At 48.2% G+C, this 27,467-nt stretch overlaps 1 protein-coding gene across 4 annotated transcripts in view; it reads right to left on the bottom strand.

The window, feature by feature from the left end:
• Window positions 1–27,467, bottom strand: part of LOC128698406 (limbic system-associated membrane protein-like) — a 599,709-nt gene that overhangs the window by 194,050 nt on the left and 378,192 nt on the right. For all 4 annotated transcript variants that reach the window (XM_070104500.1, XM_070104502.1, XM_070104503.1 and 1 more), the window contains one exon: window positions 2,692–2,804. In XM_070104500.1, coding sequence (XP_069960601.1) covers window positions 2,692–2,804 — 113 coding nt within the window. The remainder of the gene's footprint in view (window positions 1–2,691; window positions 2,805–27,467) is intronic.

Below are 27,467 nucleotides of genomic sequence, written 5' to 3' on the forward strand. Positions count from 1 at the left end.
GATGGCCAAATAGCTGAGAATATAGCCTCAACAATGCTTTAGAGTGTGTCAGGGAAGGATATAGCCCACCTTCTGGCAGTGAAAGCTCATCATGCATGGGACTTTCTGTTGGCTGTTCCCAACTCCAGCCTTGGCACACGCCTCAACCCACAGACCATCCGCATTGGTGCTGCCCATCGACTTGCCGCCCCTTATCAAGAGGAGCCTCACAACAGCCGGATGCCCAGCAGTAAGGGAGCCACCCCAACTATGCAGATCTGATGGCAGCCAAAAGTGTCCAGATTGTATCACCCTTCATCCCTGGACAGACAGTAAGCACCAGTGCATCTACCAGGGAGGAAGGAGGGCCAGCTGCCAGCTTCAGGGAGTCCCAAAAGTCTAGAAAATATGGAGAACTTGCCCATCATTATATGTTTGTTCCCATAGGCTCAGAGATCCTTGGCTCAGGGGAAAGAATGCATCTAAATTCCTTAAGGAGCTGAGAAAAAGACTCATCAGGGTAACTAGGGATCCCAGGGCAGCTAGTTTTCTGTTCCAGCGACTCAGTGCTGCTGTTCAGAGGGGTAATGCCTGCTGTATTTTGGGTACGCACCCCAGCTCTGAGAAGCTGGACGAGATTCTCGCATTATAATCAGTAACAAACACATAACAATATGTACTGGACGTATACCTCTCACACCTCATGTACTGTATATGCCATCTTTATATCAACAATATATCTCTTAAATCTTCTGTACAATGTTATGTAATAAAATATAATATCTATTGGTAAAAATAATATCTTGGTACAGACCTGCAATCAACTTCGACAACCTCCACTAGTGAGAACGGCTGGATTTGAGAGGGACCTGACCTCCCAACATCTGAGTTCTTACTTCTTCTAGTGACCTACGTCTCACCTGTTGGCGCTATATAAGGCTCCATCCTGTCCCTTCATCTCCATATTGTTTCATACTATGGAACAATGCTCTTCTGCAGACTGAGGGACTGACCACCTCAAAACTTTAAGGGTGATGGACTGATTACATCGTCTTCAAGTATCTTCTGCTTCTATCAACTTTTCTGTACTTGACTGAAGAAGCCTACTGTGTAGGCGAAACGTTTCATAATAAAGATACCTAACTGTTGCATATGTGTCTTACCTAACAACAGCATATATATATATATATATATATATATATATATATATATATATATATATATATATATATATATATACATTAGAGAAAGATCACAGTCAGCAGGACTCGATACTGCTACTGGGGACGGTCAAGATTCCCAGGCAGCGCTCAGCCACGAATGCCACATAAGCTGGGCAGCTGATCCTGCCACAAACTAAGTCAGGGACTTAGTTCAAGAAATAGTAAATACTAGACTATATGTCAAAGTTAATTTGGCTACAATAATCATAGTTATTGCTGAATTATATTTACAAAACCTTCTAGTTTGCTCCCAAAGAAGTTACAGTCGTCCTGTATATAATTCAAAGGTCTATATATCATTTGTAAAATTAAATGCAACCAGATTGTGTACTATTTTTTTTTTATATATAACGCTATTCCCCCATTTTTTCGTTTCTTTTTTTTTCGGTCGAGTACAGAAAAGTTGATAGAAGCAGAAGATACTTGAAGACGATGTAATCAGTCCATCACCCCTTTGCAGTTGTGACAAGTATACCCTTAAGATGAGACTTGTTTGAATTTTTAATCCAGAGGGTTAGCCTCCTAGGATGACCCAAGAAAGTCAGTATGTCATCGAGGACTTTTTGTCTTATTTCCGTTGGGGTTCTATCTTGTCCCCCAGGATGCAACCCACACCAGTCCATTAACACCCAGGTACCTACTTTCTGCTAGGTGAACAGTGACAAGTGTAAGGAAATACTCCCAACAATTCCACCCGTGTTGAGGATCAAACCTTAGACAGTGTGTGAGGGGAGAGCGTTGTCACCCAAGCCTCTTGTGTGTGGCAATCAGCGGGAGTATTCCAACTGATGACTTAGCACATTATAGACACGAATGACGATTAATCATGAAGACAAAGACATTCGTAATTCGTGTCTAATATGCTATGTCATCAGTTGGAATACTCCCGGTGACAACCAGGTGGCTTGGTTGTCAACGCTCTCGCCTCACACACTGAATGTCCGTGGTTTGATCCTCAAGATGGGTGGAAATGTTGGGCGTGTTTCCTTACACCTTCTGTCCCTGTTCACTTTACAAAGCTCTATATAGAGCTGTTAAGTCCACGTAAAGCTTTGTTCTGGAACTTGTGTTTGTACATGTCCCAACTGTTCGTGATAAGAACATAAGAATGGAGGAACACTTCAGAAGGCCCATACAAGGCAGGTCCTTATCAAAACAACCTCTACCCAAAGCTACCCAAGAATTAACTCCCGTACCCAATGACACCAATCAAACCCAGCCCCTCCCACTCATATATTTGTCCAATCTCTTCTTAAAGCTACCCAAGGTCCTAGCCTCTATCACCCTACTGGGAAGATTGTTCCACGCATCCACAACCTGGTATTACTACAAAAATGGTTCGACAGACCCTAATTTTTAAAGGGGTGGACTGGTAAGCCAGCTGAAGGCCTCGGTCAGATGACCAAAAGCTCCAAAGGCGGGTCATCATCTAAGACCCGTGTCAGGAAACATTTGTCCTGTTTCTTGACGAACCTTACCTAACACTTACCTGGTAGTTGTGAAGGTTCTCCACGACACAAGAGAGTCTGGCGTCGCGTCCCACAGACACAGTCACATTCTCGATGGGCGACACAAACCTGGGAAGCGTGTCTGCCCCGCCATCTGTCAACACAAGAGAGAAACACACATGTAAACACTGTTAAAGTATTTTGAGTTATCTTTCACATAATAATTTATATGCATTATTTAAATTCATTAAAACGTATTAAAAAATATTTTGGAAACATCAAAACAAAGTATAGGTTTTCGTTATGTTTTAGTGATCTAAGAGTGTAATCTGTTTATTTAATATTCTGTGTATATTTTATCGTATAATTGTATATTGGAGACGTTTCCATTATTAGCTGAATAAAAATATCTTCCTTTACACTAATATTTGATCTAGCTGTCTTAGGTAGGATGCAACATTTATATTTTATGAGAGTTGTGGTTGACTCTCCATGGGGGAAACTGTTTGGTTAACAATCGCCTCACTGGTTTACCTGCCGGTGTCTGCCGTGCCACTGTGAGTCAACGTCATCACATCCACTGTTGGGCTGTGGGGTTGACCTCAGGCAGTTGAAAATAAATGGTATAAAATACCGACACAATGGAAACATAAACACATATGCAGTTTAATGTGATCCTTTATTGACAACGTTTCGCCCACACAGTGGACTTTTTCAAGTCACACACAGATCTGTGTGTGACTTGAAAAAACCCACTGTGTGGGTGAAACGTTGTCAATAAAGGATCACATTATACTGCATGTGTGTTTATATTTCCAGATCATCAGATGCGGCATTCTTCACCTGACCTCAACATTCTGAACCTGACTATAAATACTCGCGTACCTTCCACCCCAGGTGGATAGGCAATTTAGAACGACAGGCTCAGAGAGCTTTGGACCTAATTACGCAGTCTTGCAAGGAACTAGGCCTCAAGATCTCGGCCGAGAAATCTCTAGCAATGATGTTCAAGGGACCAGATCCTGTGAATAGATTACGTATTCAGGATACAGAACTTGAGTGGACAGGCTCCTACCTGTACTTGGGAATCTACATTGATAAAAAGCTGACCTTTCAGAAACAGGCCGAGTATGTCAGGTCACGTGCTCTACTCAGACTCAACGCCATGAGAGCCATGACGAGGCACCGTGCAGGGGCAAGCAAAGATGTACTTCGCTTGTACTATATACAAGCTATACGCTCGCTCATTGACTACGGTGCACCGGCTTTAGCTCATCTCTTCCCGCAGAGCAGGCAAAGGGTGGAGGTCGTACAAAACCAGGCGATAAGAACTATGCTTGGTGCCCCCATCTGGACCAACACAGTATGTCTCAGATCTGAGGCCCGGCTTCCTTCCTTGGCTGACAGAGTAAGATGCATAAACGCCTGCAAAGTGGCCACGATTCTGCACCGGCAGCAAGGTACCCCACTAAGGAGACGGATATTAACAACCATGTCACAAGATCCCACACTCTTCACGGACTACTCCTGGATTCGTTCGTTTTGTGCTTCTGGGCGGAAGCTGCTGCCTATACAACTACTCCTTGAGAAGAGTTGTGACGTCCCTGTTGCTGGGTACCATCCACCACCTCCCTGGCGCCCAGACCCAGCCGATGTTTGCATCATGCAGCTACCCATCTCTAAGCGTCTCTGCAGTCAAGACACCCTCAGCAATCATGCTGAGACAAGCATGGCACTGGCAGAGGGAGGCACATGTGCAGTGTATTTCACAGATGGTTCTGTCGACCCTGACAGGAAGAGAGCAGCAGCTGGACTGTACCACAATGGTCACACACAAGGCTAGCGACTCCCTGACCACTGCACGATCCTTCAAGCTGAGCTGGTGGCGATTCAGCAGGCATTGTCACATGCCCTACGACATCGACTCCGACCTGTCATACATGTTGATTCCACCTCTGCAATCAATGCCCTCTCCCATCCTCAACCACAGGATAATGTTCACCTCATCACATCGATCCTGAGCATAATGACAGCCTTAGAAGTTCAGGGTAATAGATCGACATTGAACTGGATCCCCAGCCATGCTGGCATCCGGGGAAATGAGGCGGCAGATGATGCAGCCAAGGCAGCAACAGACTATCCACATGTTGGGATTACTGTCCCAATCAGCCTACGACAGACCAAACTGGTGGCTGCCAGAGCCACGAAACTTATGGGGGAGGTCTTAGGTGATACCCCATCTCAACAGTGGTACCGAGCAGCGACTCAGGGAGAACCCCCTCCATATGATAGAAGCTGGTCCAGAGCGCAGTGTACCGCCATCCATCGGCTTCGTTTGGGCTTTCCCACAGCCAAGATGATGGTAGACAAGGCTGAGGAGGAGATGTGCCAGTACTGTCAGCACGTTGTCCAGCAGCCCCTAACACACTATCTTCTAGAGTGCGAAGCTACTGAGACACTCCGCAGGCAACTAGGGGTGATATTCCCTCCCGAAGAGGATCCAGAGATGACTGCGGCCACACTAGTGTACCATGGGGTCAACGAACCAGACAAGCTGTTACCTGTGATAATGACATATCCTCCTCCTCGCTAGTGTCCATAGTTACATATGGTGTCGCTTATGAGATGCACCAGTTGAACTGACCAGAGGGGCGCTTGAGCGGCATGCGTCGCATCATTGTGGAAACCTTTCTCCATCGGGAGCCAGAGACGGGTCATTGCAAGATTGGGACCCGTGCCAGGACTATGGTCTTGGCGAACATAATACATACATACATACACCCCAGGTAGATCTGTGTGTGACTTGAAAAAGCCCACTGTGTGGGCGAAACGTTGTCAATAAAGGATCACATTAAACTGCATATGTGTTTATGTTTCCACCTCAGGCAGTTACCCACTGACCTCTCACAGGAGATACACCTAGTTCTCTCCCCTGTGGTCGATTTCCTTTAAGTCTGTCACTTTCCAGTTCTCTTTTACTCTGGTGAATTAATGTTCCAGCTAACTGAATAAGCCTTGTCGGCCCTTGTGCATTACTTTGTGCTAATGACACTGTGCTTTGGGAGATTCTGAAAATAAGTTACAGACGATGCTGGACGAAATTGGAAGTGTGTCTCAAGGAAGTTCAACCTGAACATAGGAAAAAGCAAGGCGAAGAGAATAAAAAAAAGGTAATGAAAGCCTGGATATCAGACTAGAGGGAGTATGGAGGCAGTGAATGTGTTCGGACATACAGGAGGTGAACTAGAGAATTGATGTGGAGAAAAAGGCAAGTGGTACACTGAGGAGTCTGTGGAGACAAAGAACTTAGAGGGGAATGAATAACAGCATAGTTATACCAACGCTCTCATATGGGTGTGAAGCATGGGTGATGAATGTTGCAACAAGGAGAAGGTTGGAGGCAGTGGAGATGTCATGTCTGAGGGCGATGTGTGGTGTGAATATAATGCAGAAAATTCGTTGTTTGGTAATTAGGAAAATCAATTCTGAACCTAACGAAAAAAATATATTTAACTGAGTTTGTTTAGTATTAAATTATTGTAAACAAATCTAAAATATATTTAGTTGGGTTAGGCTAAAATAAATTGCTCTTGTTATAATAAGGTTAGGTAAGTTTTCTAAGATTCTTTTCGTGCAAAATTAAAAAAATTTACATTAACATTAATGAAAAAAATATATCTTTAAACGTATAAGAGAAAATTTCAGAAAGGACTTAATTTTAAATGAGTTCTTGCTAATTGACCAGTTTTATATATTCGGCACGACATAATATATATATATATATATATATATATATATATATATATATATATATATATATATATATATATATATATATATATATATATATATATATATATATATATATATATATATATATATATATATATATATATATATATATGCGTTGTACTGTCAATTTATGGACCTCAGTTGGAACTCCTCGTCCACCCTTCTGTTTAGTGATCCACAGTTGTTAATTACAGGGTGGCCCACCAAGGCAGGGTGGCCACCAAGGCAGGGTGGCCACCAAGGCAGGGTGGCCCACCAAGGCAGGGTGGCCCACCAAGGCAGGGTGGCCCACCAAGGCAGGGTGGCCCACCAAGGCAGGGTGGCCACCAAGGCAGGGTGGCCCACCAAGGCAGGGTGGCCCACCAAGGCAGGGTGGCCCACCAAGGCAGGGTGGCCACCAAGGCAGGGTGGCCCACCAAGGCAGGGTGGCCCACCAAGGCAGGGTGGCCCACCAAGGCAGGGTGGCCCACCAAGGCAGGGTGGCCCACCAAGGCAGGGTGGCCCACCAAGGCAGGGTGGCCACCAAGGCAGGGTGGCCCACCAAGGCAGGGTGGCCACCAAGGCAGGGTGGCCCACCAAGGCAGGGTGGCCCACCAAGGCAGGGTGGCCACCAAGGTAGGGTGGCCACCAAGGCAGGGTGGCCACCAAGGCAGGGTGGCCACCAAGGCAGGGTGGCCACCAAGGCAGGGTGGCCACCAAGGCAGGGTGGCCACCAAGGCAGGGTGGCCCACCAAGGCAGGGTGGCCCACCAAGGCAGGGTGGCCACTAAGGCAGGGTGGCCACTAAGGCAGGGTGGCCACTAAGGCAGGGTGGCCACCAAGGCAGGGTGGCCACCAAGGCAGGGTGGCCACCAAGGCAGGGTGGCCACCAAGGCAGGGTGGCCACCAAGGCAGGGTGGCCCGAAAAAGAAAAACTTTCACCATCATTCACTCCATCACTGTCTTGCCAGAAGGGTGCTTTACACTACAGTTTTTAAACTGCAACATTAACACCCCTCCTTCAGAGTGCAGACACTGTACTTCCCATCTCCAGGACTCAAGTCCGGCCTGCCGGTTTCCCTGAACCCCTTCATAAATGTTACTTTGCTCACACTCCAACAGCACGTCAAGTATTAAAAACCATTTGTCTCCATTCACTCCTATCAAACACGCTCACGCATGCCTGCTGGAAGTCCAAGCCCCTCGCACACAAAACCTCCTTTACCCCCTCCCTCCAACCTTTCCTAGGCCGACCCCTACCCCGCCTTCCTTCCACTACAGACTGATACACTCTTGAAGTGTTCGCAGATATCTTGATCCAGAGGCCGGAGCTGCAAGTCTTAAATAACATCTATAATGGTTGACGTCTTCCTAATGATTATTGGATGATATATTGGCCATTACTTTTACTGCTGTAAGAAACTCTTGATAGGAGGAAATGGAGCTATGCTATTCCTCGGATCAAACCTGGTTGCTTCCCATTTCACAGCCGAGGTTTGACTCATACTAGCTTAGCTCTTCTAGTTGATAATAATAATAATAATAATAATAATAATAATAATAATCTCTTATTTTCTTTCAACTCTAACCTGTCGACTCTATCCTCTGCCTCTATCTCTACTTCCTAAATCCCACTACTCTCTCTACCACCACCTATAACAAGAATAACTGAGGGTGACCATGGGCTAAAGCTTTCGCTTCACACACGAAGGTCCCGGGTTCGATTCCCGGCAGGGTGGAAACATTTCGATGTGTTTCCTTACATCTGTTGTCCTGTTCACCTAGCAGCAAATAGGTACCTGGGTGTTAGTGGACTGGTGAGGGTGGCATCCTGGGTGTTAGTGGACTGGTGTGGGTCACATCCTGGGTGTTAGTGGACTGGTGTGGGTCGCATCCTGGGTGTTAGTGAACTGGTGTGGGTGGCATCCTGGGTGTTAGTGAACTGGTGTGGGTGGCATCCTGGGTATTAGTGAACTGGTGTGGGTGGCATCCTGGGTGTTAGTGGACTGGTGTGGGTCACATCCTGGGTGTTAGTGAACTGGTGTGGGTCACATCCTGGGAGTTAGTGGACTGGTGTGGGTCGCATCCTGGGTGTTAGTGGACTGGTGTGGGTGGCATCCTGGGTGTTAGTGGACTGCTGTGGGTGGCATCCTGGGTGTTAGTGGACTGGTGTGGGTGGCATCCTGGGTGTTAGTGGACTGGTGTGAGTGGCATCCTAGGTGTTAGTGGACTGGTGTGGGTGGCATCCTGGGTGTTAGTGGACTGGTGTGGGTGGCATCCTGGGTGTTAGTGGACTGGTGTGGGTGGCATCCTGGGTGTTAGTGGACTGGTGTGGGTGGCATCCTGGGTGTTAGTGGACTGGTGTGAGTGGCATCCTAGGTGTTAGTGGACTGGTGTGGGTGGCATCCTGGGTGTTAGTGGACTGGTGTGGGTGGCATCCTGGGTGTTAGTGGACTGGTGTGGGTGGCATCCTGGGTGTTAGTGGACTGGTGTGGGTGGCATCCTGGGTGTTAGTGGACTGGTGTGAGTGGCATCCTAGGTGTTAGTGGACTGGTGTGGGTGGCATCCTGGGTGTTAGTGGACTGGTGTGGGTGGCATCCTGGGTGTTAGTGGACTGGTGTGAGTGGCATCCTGGGTGTTAGTGGACTGGTGTGAGTGGCATCCTTGGTGCTAGTGGACTGGTGTGGGTGGCATCCTGGGTGTTAGTGGACTGGTGTGGGTGGCATCCTGGGTGTTAGTGGACTGGTGTGGGTGGCATCCTGGGTGTTAGTGGACTGGTGTGGGTGGCATCCTGGGTGTTAGTGGACTGGTGTGGGTGGCATCCTGGGTGTTAGTGGACTGGTGTGGGTGGCATCCTGGGTGTTAGTGGACTGGTGTGGGTCGCATCCTGGGTGTTAGTGGACTGGTGTGGGTCACATCCTGGGTGTTAGTGGACTGGTGTGGGTCACATCCTGGGTGTTAGTGAACTGGTGTGGGTGGCATCCTGGGTGTTAGTGGACTGGTGTGGGTGGCATCCTGGGTGTTAGTGGACTGGTGTGGGTGGCAACCTGGGTGTTAGTGGACTGGTGTGGGTGGCATCCTGGGTGTTAGTGGACTGGTGTGGGTGGCATCCTGGGTGTTAGTGGACTGGTGTGGGTGGCATCCTGGGTGTTAGTGGACTGGTGCGGGTGGCATCCTGGGTGTTACTGGACTGGTGTGGGTGGCATCCTGGGTGTTAGTGGACTGGTGTGGGTGGCATCCTAAGTGTTAGTGGACTGGTGTGGGTGGCATCCTAGGTGTTAGTGGACTGGTGTGGGTCTCATCCTGGGTGTTAGTGGACTGGTGTGGGTGGCATCCTGGGTGTTAGTGGACTGGTGTGGGTGGCATCCTGGGTGTTAGTGGACTGGGGTGGGTGGCATCCTAGGTGTTAGTGGACTGGCGTGGGTGGCATCCAGGGTGTTAGTGGACTGGTGTGGGTGGCATCCTGGGTGTTAGTGGACTGGTGTGGGTGGCATCCTAAGTGTTAGTGGACTGGTGTGGGTGGCATCCTAGGTGTTAGTGGACTGGTGTGGGTCTCATCCTGGGTGTTAGTGGACTGGTGTGGGTGGCATCCTGGGTGTTAGTGGACTGGTGTGGGTGGCATCCTGGGTGTTAGTGGACTGGGGTGGGTGGCATCCTAGGTGTTAGTGGACTGGCGTGGGTGGCATCCAGGGTGTTAGTGGACTGGTGTGAGTGGCATCCTGGGTGTTAGTGGACTGGTGTGAGTGGCATCCTTGGTGCTAGTGGACTGGTGTGGGTGGCATCCTGGGTGTTAGTGGACTGGTGTGAGTGGCATCCTGGGTGTTAGTGGACTGGTGTGGGTGGCATCCTGGGTGTTAGTGGACTGGTGTGGGTGGCATCCTGGGTGTTAGTGGACTGGTGTGGGTGGCATCCTGGGTGTTAGTGGACTGGTGTGGGTCGCATCCTGGGTGTTAGTGGACTGGTGTGGGTCACATCCTGGGTGTTAGTGGACTGGTGTGGGTCACATCCTGGGTGTTAGTGAACTGGTGTGGGTGGCATCCTGGGTGTTAGTGGACTGGTGTGGGTGGCATCCTGGGTGTTAGTGGACTGGTGTGGGTGGCATCCTGGGTGTTAGTGGACTGGTGTGGGTGGCATCCTGGGTGTTAGTGGACTGGTGTGGGTGGCATCCTGGGTGTTAGTGGACTGGTGTGGGTGGCATCCTGGGTGTTAGTGGACTGGTGTGGGTGGCATCCTGGGTGTTACTGGACTGGTGTGGGTGGCATCCTGGGTGTTAGTGGACTGGTGTGGGTGGCATCCTAAGTGTTAGTGGACTGGTGTGGGTGGCATCCTAGGTGTTAGTGGACTGGTGTGGGTGGCATCCTGGGTGTTAGTGGACTGGTGTGGGTGGCATCCTGGGTGTTAGTGGACTGGTGTGGGTGGCATCCTGGGTGTTAGTGGACTGGGGTGGGTGGCATCCTAGGTGTTAGTGGACTGGCGTGGGTGGCATCCTAGGTGTTAGTGGACTGGCGTGGGTGGCATCCAGGGTGTTAGTGGACTGGTGTGGGTGGCATCCAGGGTGTTAGTGGACTGGTGTGGGTGGCATCCTGGGTGTTAGTGGACTGGTGTGGGTGGCATCCTGGGAGTTAGTGGACTGGTGTGGGTGGCATCCTGGGTGTTAGTGGACTGGTGTGGGTCACATCCTGGGTGTTAGTGGACTGGTGTGGGGTCACGTCCTGAGTGTTAGTGGACTGGTGTGGGTGGCATCCTGTGTGTTAGTGGACTGGTGTGGGTGGCATCCTGGGTGTTAGTGGACTGGTGTGGGTGGCATCCTGGGTGTTAGTGGACTGGTGTGGGTGGCATCCTGGGAGTTAGTGGACTGGTGTGGGTGGCATCCTGGGTGTTAGTGGACTGGTGTGGGTCACATCCTGGGTGTTAGTGGACTGGTGTGGGGTCACGTCCTGAGTGTTAGTGGACTGGTGTGGGTGGCATCCTGTGTGTTAGTGGACTGGTGTGGGTGGCATCCTGGGTGTTAGTGGACTGGTGTGGGTGGCATCCTGGGTGTTAGTGGACTGGTGTGGGTCACATCCTGGGTGTTAGTGGACTGGTGTGGGTCACATCCTGGGTGTTAGTGGACTGGTGTGGGTCACATCCTGGGTGTTAGTGGACTGGTGTGGGTCACATCCTGGGTGCTAGTGGACTGGTGTGGGTCACATCCTGGGTGCTAGTGGACCGGGGTGGGTCACATCCTAGGTGTTAGTGGACTGGTGTGGGTCACATCCTGGGTGTTAGTGGACTGGTGTGGGTCACATCCTAGGTCTTAGTGGACTGGTGTGGGTCACATCCTGGGTGTTAGTGGACTGGTGTGGGTCACATCCTGGGTGTTAGTGGACTGGTGTGGGTCACATCCTAGGTGTTAGTGGACTGGTGTGGGTCACATCCTGGGTGTTAGTGGACCGGTGTGGGTCACATCCTGGGTGTTAGTGGACTGGTGTGGGTCACATCCTGGGTGTTAGTGGACTGGTGTGGGTCACATCCTAGGTCTTAGTGGACTGGTGTGGGGTCACGTCCTGAGTGTTAGTGGACTGGTGTGGGTGGCATCCTGTGTGTTAGTGGACTGGTGTGGGTGGCATCCTGGGTGTTAGTGGACTGGTGTGGGTGGCATCCTGGGTGTTAGTGGACTGGTGTGGGTGGCATCCTGGGAGTTAGTGGACTGGTGTGGGTGGCATCCTGGGTGTTAGTGGACTGGTGTGGGTCACATCCTGGGTGTTAGTGGACTGGTGTGGGGTCACGTCCTGAGTGTTAGTGGACTGGTGTGGGTGGCATCCTGTGTGTTAGTGGACTGGTGTGGGTGGCATCCTGGGTGTTAGTGGACTGGTGTGGGTGGCATCCTGGGTGTTAGTGGACTGGTGTGGGTGGCATCCTGGGAGTTAGTGGACTGGTGTGGGTGGCATCCTGGGTGTTAGTGGACTGGTGTGGGTCACATCCTGGGTGTTAGTGGACTGGTGTGGGGTCACGTCCTGAGTGTTAGTGGACTGGTGTGGGTGGCATCCTGTGTGTTAGTGGACTGGTGTGGGTGGCATCCTGGGTGTTAGTGGACTGGTGTGGGTGGCATCCTGGGTGTTAGTGGACTGGTGTGGGTCACATCCTGGGTGTTAGTGGACTGGTGTGGGTCACATCCTGGGTGTTAGTGGACTGGTGTGGGTCACATCCTGGGTGTTAGTGGACTGGTGTGGGTCACATCCTGGGTGCTAGTGGACTGGTGTGGGTCACATCCTGGGTGCTAGTGGACCGGTGTGGGTCACATCCTAGGTGTTAGTGGACTGGTGTGGGTCACATCCTGGGTGTTAGTGGACTGGTGTGGGTCACATCCTAGGTGTTAGTGGACTGGTGTGGGTCACATCCTGGGTGTTAGTGGACTGGTGTGGGTCACATCCTAGGTCTTAGTGGACTGGTGTGGGTCACATCCTGGGTGTTAGTGGACTGGTGTGGGTCACATCCTGGGTGTTAGTGGACTGGTGTGGGTCACATCCTAGGTGTTAGTGGACTGGTGTGGGTCACATCCTAGGTCTTAGTGGACTGGTGTGGGTCACATCCTGGGTGTTAGTGGACTGGTGTGGGTCACATCCTGGGTGTTAGTGGACTGGTGTGGGTCACATCCTGGGTGTTAGTGGACTGGTGTGGGTCACATCCTAGGTGTTAGTGGACTGGTGTGGGTGGCATCCTGGGTGTTAGTGGACTGGTGTGGGTCACATCCTAGGTCTTAGTGGACTGGTGTGGGTCACATCCTGGGTGTTAGTGGACTGGTGTGGGTCACATCCTAGGTCTTAGTGGACTGGTGTGGGTCACATCCTAGGGGACAGGATTGAAGACCACAATAACTCACTGACTTTCTTGGGTTATCCTTGGTGGCTAACCCTCCAGGGTTAAAAACCCGAACGAAATCTTATGTTACCTCTGACGAGAACAATATAACGCTGGTACAACATACCAACACCGTCAAAACTACCACAATCACCACGTGATATTTTCTAAGTAGTATATGTATCGTGTATAGTGAGTTAATATTAACAGCTTCTGTTTAAAAAAAAATGTTAAATTATTAATGTTAAAACAATACAAAATGTTAAAATTGTATTGTTAACACAATAGTTAAAACAATATTGTTAAAACAATATTGTTAAAACAATATTGTTAAAACAATATTAAAACAATATTAAAACAATATTGTTAAAACAATATTGTTAAAACAATATTGTTAAAACAATATTGTTAAAACAATATTAAAACAATATTGTTAAAACAATATTGTTAAAACAATATTGTTCAAACAATATTGTTAAAACAATATTGTTAAAACAATATTGTTAAAACAATATTATTAAAACAATACAAAGTGGAAGTCATTGAAAAGATAATTAATTGAAAATATTTAACGTTAATTTGCAAGAAAAAACATCAACACTGTTTTACACATACAATCAAAACTAAGCGCTAAACCCACAAGATTCATAATCAAAATGAAGCGCTGAACCACCAGGGTCATGGAGTGCTGGACAAGGTTAACAGATTTTTAATATGAAATCGGCATATGTAAACCTGGACTCTATACTTTCACTCTTCTCTGTCATCTTCAACGTACGAAGATGAACTCAAGAGGCTTTTGCAAGTTATCTTCCACATTCCAATATACTGGGAAGGAAATAAATGGTATAAAATACCGACACAATGGAAATATAAACACAAATGCAGTATAATGTGATCCTTTATTGACAATGTTTCGCCCACACAGTGGGCTTTTTCAAGTCACACACAGATCTACCTGGGGTTGGAAGGTACGAGAGTATTTATAGTCATGTTCAGAATGTTGAGGTCAGGTGGAGAATGCTGCATCCGACGATCCACCGGGCGGGGCTACAGAGTCTTGGGTAGCTTGGCAGGGGTATTGGACAAGTTGTAGACCTTCTGCAGTGTTCTATGTTCTTATGTGGGATAGCGATGAAGAAGTTTCTTGGCGAGTGGTTCAGCTATGTTATAGAAGCCATTGTTCTGGTTGAAATTGTTGGTTATAGAGATAAACGATGATTCCAGGATTCTTCTGTATTGAGTGTTGTCTTCTGTGGCTATAAGTCTTGAGTTTCTGTAGTTAATTACTGGGAAGGGTTATATAACTTGGCTAACGCAACGGTCTGGAGTGTTGAGACTCTCTGATCGCGGGTTCAAATCCCTCCCGTGGTATGGTTTGTTTGCAATCGTGTCATTACGATTTCGTGAGTCATGTTAGCGGCTTTGAAGGGACTTGAGCTAGAGTTCGTTACGGCCACGTTAGCTGGAGATTCGTCTGTAAAAACTTGCATTTGTGGTCACAGTGGTGGCCTATGCTAACCTTCCTATGGTGTAGAAATATACCTAGTTGGACGAATCTTATTGTGGCTAGCTGGTCCAGTGGCTAACGCCACGGTCTGGAGTTTTGAGACACTCTGACAGCGGGTTCTATCCCCGCCCGTGGTATGGTTTGTTTCTCATAGGGAATTTATTAATGCTAGTAATGTTTGTTTTACACAATTCAATTTTACAGGGTAAGAACTGCTATCCTACCTCAGCTTATTGTAGAGTCCAGCTCTAAGGTGTACTAACACCCCCCCGGGATGCCACCCACAAAAGTCAACTAACACCCAGGTAATCTTCACACAAAATCAGTACTTATATTTGTCCTTGAACCCCTTCATAGTAAGAGTTAATGAGATTAGTGACAAGAGTGGGGTGTATGTGGGAAATGCATGAATGACAGTGGGTACATGTCCAGTGGGTATATGTCCAGTGGGTAACACTGCCTGAGCCCACACTACTACTTAATGCTAGGTGGATAGAGGCAGCAGGTGTAAGGAAAGATACCCAACGCCTCCACCTATGCTGAGGATCAAACCTTGGAAACTCAGTATATGAGGCGAGTGCGGTGCTAACCGAACCATGGGTCACCGTAAGTTGCCTCAGCTCGGTCCCTGGTTCAGTAAACCAGTGTGGAAAAGTTGAAGCTAATCGGATCAGGCGCCTTCAAGTTATAAAGGAAAGTTTGCAGGAAGAAAAAGATATTTCAAGCAGCCAACTACATATACCCCTTCGGGTATACAAAATAATAATATCAAAATTAAGAGCTAAACCCACCAGGGTCAAACAGCGCTGCAGGGTAGGGTGTGTAAATTGTGTAATATGTTTGAATAGAGCTTACCACGACGTTTCGGTCCAACTTGGATCATTTACAAAGTCACACAGTTTGACTGCAAATGGTCCAAGTCGGACTGAAACGTCGTCGTAAGCTCCTCTCTTCTATGTACGGGTTATTTGTGTAATATGCTTGATCTGAAACTAGCGAGAGTGAAGACTATAACGGAGGTAGAGTTCCTAAGGGCAGTGAGGAGTGCTAAAGGAAGTATAATCATAAGCTGTGTAATAAATTACTGTCAAACAATCAGAGAGGGAGTCTGATTGGGGCCGTCAGCGAGGAGGGAAGATGAAGTAAGGGTGTTAGAGCAGTGACGACGTCAGAGGTAAGTCCTGTGTGCTCGTTGATAGACAGGACAGTCCAAGAGAATACGACAAACTGAAATAGAAACTTGACAGTTCTCACAGAGAGCAATTGGGCACCTCTCCATAAGATACCCGTGAGTGAGACGGGTGTTCCCGATGCGATGACGGGAAGATGTAGTCTCCCAACGACGATATCGATGATAAGAAGCCCAGGATCCGAAACTAGGCTTCATATAGTGTAACTTGTCATGAATCACCTCAGACCATCGTTATTTCAAACGGTTGTAAATGTGGCTAGAGATTACAGCAAAGAAGTCTTAGAATGGAATACCTCTAAAGGAAACTGGAGTCATGTACCACTGACTCAAGAAATCGTAATGACACGATTGCAAATAAACCATACCCCCGGCCGGGATTGAACCCGCGGTCATAGAGTCTCAAAACTCCAGCCCGTGGCTAACGCGACGGGCTGGAGTTTTGAGACTCTATGACCGCGGGTTCAATCCCGGCCGGGGGTATGGTTTATGTACCACTGACTTCGCAGCACAGTCCACCGGTTCGTTGCCCTGAGCGCCAACAAAACCAGGGACCCAGTAGAAAATTTCTTTATCTTAGCAATAATAACAATAATAGTAATAATAATCCGTCGTAGGTAATAATCTAATGAGCCATGTCTTCACGCGAATTGCCTTACGGAAGAGTTGGGTAATTAATTGGCAATAAAGATAGCAGGTAAAACGCTACGTTGCATAACCTCATTAAATATTCATAATATATTATCATGGTGTATTTTTCCGAGGGTGGAAGGATTCTACTTTCCTCAGTAAAGATACCAAGTGTTGCACATGTGTCTAATTTATCAAACTAGTCACTACCATCCACAGGATGGATATGAGGTACACAATAAACTAGCCACTACCATCCACAGGATGGATATGAGGTACACAATAAACTAGCCACTACCATCCACAGGATGGATATGAGGTACACAATAAACTAGCCACTACCATCCACAGGGTGGATATGAGGTACACAATAAACTAGCCACTACCATCCACAGGATGAATATGAGGTACACAATAAACTAGCCACTACCATCCACATGATGGATATGAGGTACACAATAAACTAGCCACTACCATCCACAGGATGAATATGAGGTACACAATAAACTAGCCACTACCATCCACAGGATGGATATGAGGTACACAATAAACTAGCCACTACCATCCACAGGATGGATATGAGGTACACAATAAACTAGCCACTACCATCCACAGGATGGATATGAGGTACACAATAAACTAGCCACTACCATCCACAGGATGGATATGAGGTACACAATAAACTAGCCACTACCATCCACAGGATGAATATGAGGTACACAATAAACTAGCCACTACCATCCACATGATGGATATGAGGTACACAATAAACTAGCCACTACCATCCACAGGATGAATATGAGGTACACAATAAACTAGTCACTACCATCCACAGGGTGAATATGAGGTACACAATAAACTAGCCACTACCATCCACAGGATGGATATGAGGTACACAAACTAGCCACTACCATCCACAGGATGGATATGAGGTACACAAACTAGCCACTACCATCCACAGGGTGGATATGAGGTACACAATAAACTAGCCACTACCATCCACAGGATGGATATGAGGTACACAAACTAGCCACTACCATCCGCAGGATGGATATGAAGTACACAATAAACTAGCTACTACCATTCACAGGATGGATATGAGGTACATAATAAACTAGCCACTACCATCCACATGATGGATATGAGGTACACAATAAACTAGCCACTACCATCCACAGGATGAATATGAGGTACACAATAAACTAGCCACTACCATCCACAGGATGGATATGAGGTACACAAACTAGCCACTACCATCCACAGGATGGATATGAGGTACACAATAAACTAGCCACTACCATCCACATGATGGGTATGAGGTCCACAATAAACTAGCCACTACCATCCACAGGATGGATATGAGGTACACAATAAACTAGCCACTACCATCCACAGGATGGATATGAGGTACACAAACTAGCCACTACCATCCACAAGATGGATATGAGGTACACAATAAACTAGCCACTACCATCCACAGGATGGATATGAGGTACACAATAAACTAGACACTACCATCCACAGGGTGGATATCAGGAACACAAACTAGCAACTACCGTCCACAGGATGGACATGAGGTGCACCATAAGCTAGCCACTACCATCCACAGGATGGATGTGGGGTACACAAAGGCAGATATACTAATGAAGTTTAAGCTTGAGGGCCCCTAATATCGGAAGGGCCCCAAAAGCGACTTTAGTCAATATTGCTTAAAATTTTTCGGGCTAGTGCATGAAAAGGGGTTGTGAAGAGGCCCCCATATCAGTTCAAGCTTCAGGGCTCCAAAAATATAGGTCCGAAACTGTACATATCAGTTTACTATACATTTCTTCAGTGGTAAACTGTGGCAGACAATAACAGTGAAAAGTTAAATTGATTTTTCTGTGGTAGAAGGTTGGTAGACAGCAACCACCCAGGGAGGTACTACCGTCCTGTGGTAGTAGGTTGGTAGACAACCACCCAGGGAGGTACTACCGTCCTGTGGTAGTAGGTTGGTAGACAGTAACCACCCAGGGAGGTACTACCTTCCTGTGGTAGTAGGTTGGAAGACAGCAACCACCCAGGGAGGTACTACCGTCCTGTGGTAGTAGATTGGTAGACAGCAACCACCCAGGGAGGTACTACCGTCCTGTGGTAGTAGGCTGGTAGACATCAACCACCCAGGGAGGTACTACCGTCCTGTGGTAGTAGGCTGGTAGACAGTAACCACCCAGGGAGGTACTACCTTCCTGTGGTACTAGGTTGGAAGACAGCAACCACCCAGGGAGGTACTACCGTCCTGTGGTAGTAGGTTGGTAGACAGCAACCACCCAGGGAGGTACTACCGTCCTGTGGTAGTAGGCTGGTAGACATCAACCACCCAGGGAGGTACTACCGTTCTGGGTACTAGGTTGGTAGACAGCAACCACCCAGGGAGGTACTACCGTCCTGTGGTAGTAGGTTGGTAGACAACCACCCAGGGAGGTACTACCGTCCTGTGGTAGTAGGTTGGTAGACAGTAACCACCCAGGGAGGTACTACCTTCCTGTGGTAGTAGGTTGGAAGACAGCAACCACCCAGGGAGGTACTACCGTCCTGTGGTAGTAGATTGGTAGACAGCAACCACCCAGGGAGGTACTACCGTCCTGTGGTAGTAGGCTGGTAGACATCAACCACCCAGGGAGGTACTACCGTCCTGTGGTAGTAGGCTGGTAGACAGTAACCACCCAGGGAGGTACTACCTTCCTGTGGTACTAGGTTGGAAGACAGCAACCACCCAGGGAGGTACTACCGTCCTGTGGTAGTAGGTTGGTAGACAGCAACCACCCAGGGAGGTACTACCGTCCTGTGGTAGTAGGCTGGTAGACATCAACCACCCAGGGAGGTACTACCGTCCTGGGTACTAGGTTGGTAGACAGCAACCACCCAGGGAGGTACTACCGTCCTGTGGTAGTAGGTTGGTAGACAGCAACCATCCAGGGAGGTACTACCGTCCTGTGGTAGGTTGGTAGACAACCACCCAGGGAGGTAGTACCGTCCTGTGGTAGTAGGTTGGTAGACAACAACCATCCAGGGAGGTACTACCGTCCTGTGGTAGTAGGTTGGTAGACAACCACCCAGGGAGGTACTACCGTCCTGTGGTAGTAGGTTGGTTGACAACAACCACCCAGGGAGGTACTACCGTCCTGTGGTAGTAGGTTGGTAGACAGCAACCACCCAGGGAGGTACTACCGTCCTGTGGTAGTAGGTTGGAAGGAAGCAACCACCAGGGAGGTACTACCGTCCTGTGGTAATAGGATGGTAGACAGTAACCACCCAGGGAGGTACTACCGTACTGTGGTAGTAGGTTGGTAGACAGCAACCACCCAGCGAGGTACTACCGTCCCGTGGTAGTAGGTTGGTAGAGAGCAACTACCCAGGGAGGTACTACCGTCCTGTGGTAGTAGGTTGGTAGACAGCGCCACCCAGGGAGGTACTACCGTCCTGTGGTAGTAGGTTGGTAGACAGCGCCACCCAGGGAGGTACTACCGTCCTGTGGTAGTAGGTTGGTAGACAGCAACCACCCAGGGAGGTACTACCGTCCTGTGGTAGTAGGTTGGTAGACAGCAACCACCCAGGGAGGTACTACCGTCCTGTGGTAGGATGGTAGACACGAACCACCCAGGGAGGTACTACCGTCATGTGGTAGCAGGATGGTAGACACGAACCACCCAGGGAGGTACTACCGTCCCGTGGTATAGGTTGGTAGATAGCCACCCAGGGAGGTACTACCGTTCTCTGGTAATAGGATGGGAGACAGCAAACACCCAAGGAGGTACTACCGTCCTGTGGTAGTAGGGTGGTAGACAGCAACCACCCAGGGAGGTACTACAGTCCTGTGGTAATAGGATGGTAGACAGCAACCACCCAAGGAGGTACTACCGTCCTGTGGTAGTAGGTTGGTAGACAACAACCACCCAGGGAGGTACTACCATCCTGTGGTAGCAGGATGGTAGACACGAACCACCCAGGGAGGTACTACCGTCCCGTGGTATAGGTTGGTAGATAGTAGCCACCCAGGGAGGTACTACCGTTCTCTGGTAATAGGATGGGAGACAGCAAACACCCAAGGAGGTACTACCGTCCTGTGGTAGTAGGGTGGTAGACAGCAACCACCCATGGAGGTACTACAGTCCTGTGGTAATAGGATGGTAGACAGCAACCACCCAGGGAGGTACTACCGTCCTGGGTACTAGGTTGGTAGACAGCGCCACCCAGGGAGGTACTACCGTCCTGTGGTAGTAGGTTGGTAGACAGCAACCACCCAGGGAGGTACTACCGTCCTGTGGTAGTAGGTTGGTAGACAGCAACCACCCAGGGAGGTACTACCGTCCTGTGGTAGTAGGTTGGTAGACAACAACCACCCAGGGAGGTACTACCATCCTGTGGTAGCAGGATGGTAGACACGAACCACCCAGGGAGGTACTACCGTCCCGTGGTATAGGTTGGTAGATAGTAGCCACCCAGGGAGGTACTACCGTTCTCTGGTAATAGGATGGGAGACAGCAAACACCCAAGGAGGTACTACCGTCCTGTGGTAGTAGGGTGGTAGACAGCAACCACCCATGGAGGTACTACAGTCCTGTGGTAATAGGATGGTAGACAGCAACCATCCAGGGAGGTACTACCGCCCCGTGCTAGTAGGTTGGTAGACAGCAACTACCCAGAGAGGTACTACTGTTCTGTGGTAGTAGGTTGGTAGACAGCAACCACCCAGGGAGGTACTACTGTCCTGTGGCAGTAGGTTGGTAGACAGCAACCACCCAGGGAGGTACTACCGTCCTGTGGTAATAGGATGGTAGACAGTAACCACAAAGGGGGGTACTACCGTCCTGTGGTAGTAGGGTGGTAGGCAGCAACCACCCAGGGAGGTACTACCGTCCTGTGGTAGTTGGTTGGTAGACAGCAACCACCCAGGGAGGTACTACCGTCCTGTGGTAGTAGGTTGGTAGACAACCACCCAGGGAGGTACTACCGTCCTGTGGTAGTAGGTTGGTAGACAACCACCCAGGGAGGTACTACCGTCCTGTGGTAGTAGGTTGGTAGACAGCAACCACCCAGGGAGGTAATACCGTCCTGTGGTAGCAGGTTGGTAGACAGTAACCACCCAACGAGGTACTACCGCCTTGTGTAGTACCCCCTCTGGGGGTTGATGTGGGGGTAATACTGTATGAGTAATTCTGTGGGAGTAATTCTGTGAGGTAATACTGTGTGAGGGTAATACTGTGCGAGGGTAATACTATGTTGGGGTAATACTATGTTGGGGTAATACTGTGTGGGGGTAATACTGTGTGGGGTAATACTGTGTGGGGGTAATACTGTGTGGGGGTATTACTGTGTGGGGGTATTACTGTGTGGGGGTAATACTGTGCGAGGGTAATACTGAGTGGGGGTAATACTGTGTGGAAGTAATACTGTGGGGGGTAATACTGTGTGAGGGTAATACTGTGTGGGGGTAATACTGTGTGGGGGTAATACTGTGTGGGCGTAATACTGTGTGAGGTAATACTGAGGGTAATACTGTGTGAGATAATACTGTGTGGGGGTAATACTGTGTGGGGGTAATACTGTGTGGGGTAATACTGTGTGAGGTAATACTGTGTGAGATAATACTGTGTGGGGGTAATACTGTGTGGGGTAATAATCTGTGAGGTAATGCTGTGTGAGGTAATGCTGTGTGAGGTAATACTGTGTGAGGTAATACTGTGTGAGGTAATACTGTGTGAGGTAATACTGTGTGGGAGTAATGCTGTGGGAGTAATACTGTGGGAGTAATACTGTGTGGGGGTAATACTGTGTTAGGGTAATACTGTGTTGGAGTAATACTTTGTGGGAGTAATACTGTGGGTGAAATACTGTGGGTGTAATACTGTGGGTGTAATACTGTGGGAGTAATACTGTGGGAGTAATACTGTGGGTGTAATACTGTGGGTGTAATACTGTGGGAGTAATACTGTGGGTGTAATACTGTGGGTGTAATACTGTGGGTGTAATACTGTGGGAGTAATACTGTGGGAGTAATACTGTGGGAGTAATACTGTGGGAGTAATACTGTGGGAGTAATACTGTGGGAGTAATACTGTGGGTGTAATACTGTGGGTGTAATACTGTGGGTGTAATACTGTGGGAGTAATACTGTGGGAGTAATACTGTGGGAGTAATACTGTGGGAGTAATACTGTGGGTGTAATACTGTGGGTGTAATACTGTGGGTGTAATACTGTGGGTGTAATACTGTGGGATTAATACTGTGGGAGTAATACTGTGGGTGTAATACTGTGGGTGTAATACTGTGGGTGTAATACTGTGGGAGTAATACTGTGGGAGTAATACTGTGGGAGTAATACTGTGGGAGTAATACTGTGGGAGTAATACTGTGGGAGTAATACTGTGGGAGTAATACTGTGGGAGTAATACTGTGGGAGTAACACTGTGGCAGTAATACTGTGGCAGTAATACTGTGGCAGTAATACTGTGGCAGTAATACTGTGGCAGTAATACTGTGGCAGTAATACTGTGGGAGTAATACTGTGGCAGTAATACTGTGGGAGTAATACTGTGGGAGTAATACTGTGGCAGTAATACTGTGGCAGTAATACTGTGGGAGTAATACTGTGGGAGTAACACTGTGGCAGTAATACTGTGGCAGTAATACTGTGGCAGTAATACTGTGGGAGTAACACTGTGGCAGTAATACTGTGGCAGTAATACTGTGGCAGTAATACTGTGGGAGTAATACTGTGGCAGTAATACTGTGGCAGTAATACTGTGGCAGTAATACTGTGGGAGTAACACTGTGGCAGTAACACTGTGGGAGTAATACTGTGGCAGTAATACTGTGGGAGTAATACTGTGGGAGTAATACTGTGGGAGTAACACTGTGGCAGTAATACTGTGGCAGTAATACTGTGGCAGTAATACTGTGGGAGTAATACTGTGGGAGTAACACTGTGGCAGTAATACTGTGGCAGTAATACTGTGGCAGTAATACTGTGGGAGTAACACTGTGGCAGTAACACTGTGGGAGTAATACTGTGGCAGTAATACTGTGGGAGTAATACTGTGGGAGTAACACTGTGGCAGTAATACTGTGGGAGTAATACTGTGGGAGTAATACTGTGGGAGTAATACTGTGGCAGTAATACTGTGGCAGTAATACTGTGGCAGTAATACTGTGGCAGTAATACTGTGGGAGTAATACTGTGGCAGTAATACTGTGGCAGTAATACTGTGGCAGTAATACTGTGGCAGTAATACTGTGGGAGTAATACTGTGGCAGTAATACTGTGGCAGTAATACTGTGGCAGTAATACTGTGGCAGTAATACTGTGGCAGTAATACTGTGGCAGTAATACTGTGGGAGTAATACTGTGGGAGTAATACTGTGGCAGTAATACTGTGGCAGTAATACTGTGGCAGTAATACTGTGGCAGTAATACTGTGGCAGTAATACTGTGGCAGTAATACTGTGGCAGTAATACTGTTGGAGTAATACTGTGGGAGTAATACTGTGGGAGTAACACTGTGGCAGTAACACTGTGGCAGTAATACTGTGGCAGTAATACTGTGGGAGTAATACTGTGGGAGTAATACTGTGGGAGTAATACTGTGGCAGTAATACTGTGGCAGTAATACTGTGGCAGTAATACTGTGGCAGTAATACTGTGGCAGTAATACTGTGGCAGTAATACTGTGGCAGTAATACTGTGGCAGTAATACTGTGGCAGTAATACTGTGGCAGTAATACTGTGGCAGAGTAATACTGTGGCAGTAATACTGTGGCAGTAATACTGTGGCAGTAATACTGTGGCAGTAATACTGTGGCAGTAATACTGTGGCAGTAATACTGTGGCAGTAATACTGTGGCAGTAATACTGTGGCAGTAATACTGTGGCAGTAATACTGTGGCAGTAATACTGTGGCAGTAATACTGTGGCAGTAATACTGTGGCAGTAATACTGTGGGAGTAATACTGTGGGAGTAATACTGTGGGAGTAATACTGTGGCAGTAATACTGTGGCAGTAATACTGTGGGAGTAATACTGTGGGAGTAATACTGTGGCAGTAATACTGTGGCAGTAATACTGTGGCAGTAATACTGTGGCAGTAATACTGTTGGAGTAATACTGTGGCAGTAATACTGTGGCAGTAATACTGTGGCAGTAATACTGTGGCAGTAATACTGTGGCAGTAATACTGTGGCAGTAATACTGTGGCAGTAATACTGTGGGAGTAATACTGTGGCAGTAATACTGTGGCAGTAATACTGTGGGAGTAATACTGTGGGAGAAATACTGTGGCAGTAATACTGTGGCAGTAATACTGTGGCAGTAATACTGTGGCAGTAATACTGTGGCAGTAATACTGTGGGAGTAATACTGTGGGAGTAATACTGTGGCAGTAATACTGTGGCAGTAATACTGTGGCAGTAATACTGTGGCAGTAATACTGTGGCAGTAATACTGTGGCAGTAATACTGTGGCAGTAATACTGTGGCAGTAATACTGTGGCAGTAATACTGTGGCAGTAATACTGTGGGAGTAATACTGTGGCAGTAATACTGTGGCAGTAATACTGTGGCAGTAATACTGTGGCAGTAATACTGTGGCAGTAATACTGTGGCAGTAATACTGTGGCAGTAATACTGTGGCACCTGACAGTGTCTCGCGCCTTCATTATCGTCTTAATTAATTTTTCTTCTTGAGCTGCCTCAGCTGAGAGCCACTCCATCACCTGGTGTGGCAGGGTGTGGCAGGGTGAGGGTGTGGCAGGGTGTGGCAGGGTGTGGCAGGGTGAGGGTGTGGCAGGGTGAGGGTGTGGCAGGGTGAGGGTGTGGCAGGGTGTGGCAGGGTGTGGCAGGGTTAGTGGTGTGGCAGGGTGAGGGTGTGGCTGGGTGAGGGTGTGGCAGGGTGAGGGTGTGGCAGGGTGAGGGTGTGGCAGGGTGAGGGTGTGGCAGGGTGAGGGTGTGGCAGGGTGAGGGTGTGGCAGGGTGTGGCAGGGTGTGGCAGGGTGTGGCAGGGTGAGGGTGTGGCAGGGTGAGGGTGTGGCAGGGTGAGGGTGTGGCAGGGTGAGGGTGTGGCAGGGTGTGGCAGGGTGAGGGTGTGGCAGGGTGATGGTGTGGCAGGGTGAGGGTGTGGCAGGGTGAGGGTGTGGCAGGGTGAGGGTGTGGCAGGGTGAGGGTGTGGCAGGGTTAGCGGTGTGGCAGGGTGAGGGTGTGGCATGGTTAGCGGTGTGGCAGGGTGAGGGTGTGGCAGGGTGAGGGTGTGGCAGGGTGAGGGTGTGGCAGGGTTAGCGGTGTGGCAGGGTGAGGGTGTGGCATGGTTAGCGGTGTGGCAGTGTGAGGGTGTGGCAGGGTGAGGGTGTGGCAGGGTGAGGGTGTGGCAGGGTGAGGGTGTGGCAGGGTGAGGGTGTGGCAGGGTTAGTGGTGTGGCAGGGTGAGGGTGTGGTAGGGTGAGGGTGTGGCAGGGTTAGTGGTGTGGCAGGGTGAGGGGTATGACAGGGTGTGGCAAGGCAAAGTTGTTTCAGGGTAAAGGTGTGGCAGGGTGAATAACTCCAAACTGCAACCTTCCCACACATTATAAAAACCCAGAAACAACACACATCACTTAAATATTGATAACCAGTCTCCCGAACCACATCAGTAATGTTACCTTGCTTACACTTACAGAAAGTCAACTAAAAATCATCACTTGTCTCTGCTGGCTCCGGTCCAGTATGATCACAAACACTGTGACTTTGTCAATGGTCCAAGTCGGACCGATACGTCGTCGTAAGCTTCTCTCTTTTATGTGCGGGTTATTTGTGTATCGTTCCAGTCACGGTATTGTGCCTTTTTGTTATTCATACTGTTTGAGATCATACTGTTCGAGATCATACTGTTCGAGATCATACTGTTCGAGATCATACTGTTCTAGATCATACTGTACAATTCTTTCTTCACAAACTTTTCTTTCTTTCCCGTGAAAACCTCTGCCCTTCCTCCTTCCCTCTACTATGGATTTATACATCACATTAGCCAGCCTATATTAATTTATTCTTTCGTATTATTATAATCATGGGGGAGCGCTAAACCCGTTGGATTATACAGCGCATGCAGGGAGGGGGATGGAAGGTATTCAGGCTCAATTCAGGGAACTGGAGCACAGATTCAATTCCCTAGATCAAGAGCCCCTCACCAGCGTCAAGGAACCTCCCTTGAGGGGTATTCTTTCGTAAATAACTGAAATTCTCTACACCCAGCTCTTCTAAGTTACTCTCGACTTATACTGCATCATCTCATTTGTTTATTCCTCACTCACTGTTTAATATTCATGTATAACACTGACGTCAAATATATCTTCACTACCTTCAACATCCTCCCCAAAAAGTTTTGATTCCACTGTACTCAGGTATATTTTTCTTTTTAATTATTCTATATGAACGTCAACACTCCACTTACTGTTAGGTAAGACACATATGCAACAGTTAGGTATCTTTATTTTGAAACGTTTCGCCTACACAGTAGGCTTCTTCAGTCGAGTACAGAAAAGTTGATAGAAGCAGAAGAGACTTGAAGACGATGTAATCAGTCCATCACCCTTAAAGATTTGAGGTGGTCAGTCCCTCAGTCTGGAGAAGAGAATTGTTCCGAAGTCTGAAACAATATCAAAATAAAGATACCTAACTGTTGCATATGTGTCTTACCTAAAAACCTGTCGGTATTTTATACCATTTTAATGTTCACTCCACTTACTGTTTGCCCTTTGTCTATTTTGTTGCACCTTGTGTTTCACAGACCCATCTATTAAAATATCCACTTCGAAGTGTCAAAGTATATTCTAACCCTTCATTGCCTAATGTTTTTGTACTCTCATCACCATGT

This window comes from Cherax quadricarinatus, chromosome 92 (assembly GCF_038502225.1).
Source record: "Cherax quadricarinatus isolate ZL_2023a chromosome 92, ASM3850222v1, whole genome shotgun sequence".
Taxonomy (NCBI): domain Eukaryota; kingdom Metazoa; phylum Arthropoda; class Malacostraca; order Decapoda; family Parastacidae; genus Cherax; species Cherax quadricarinatus.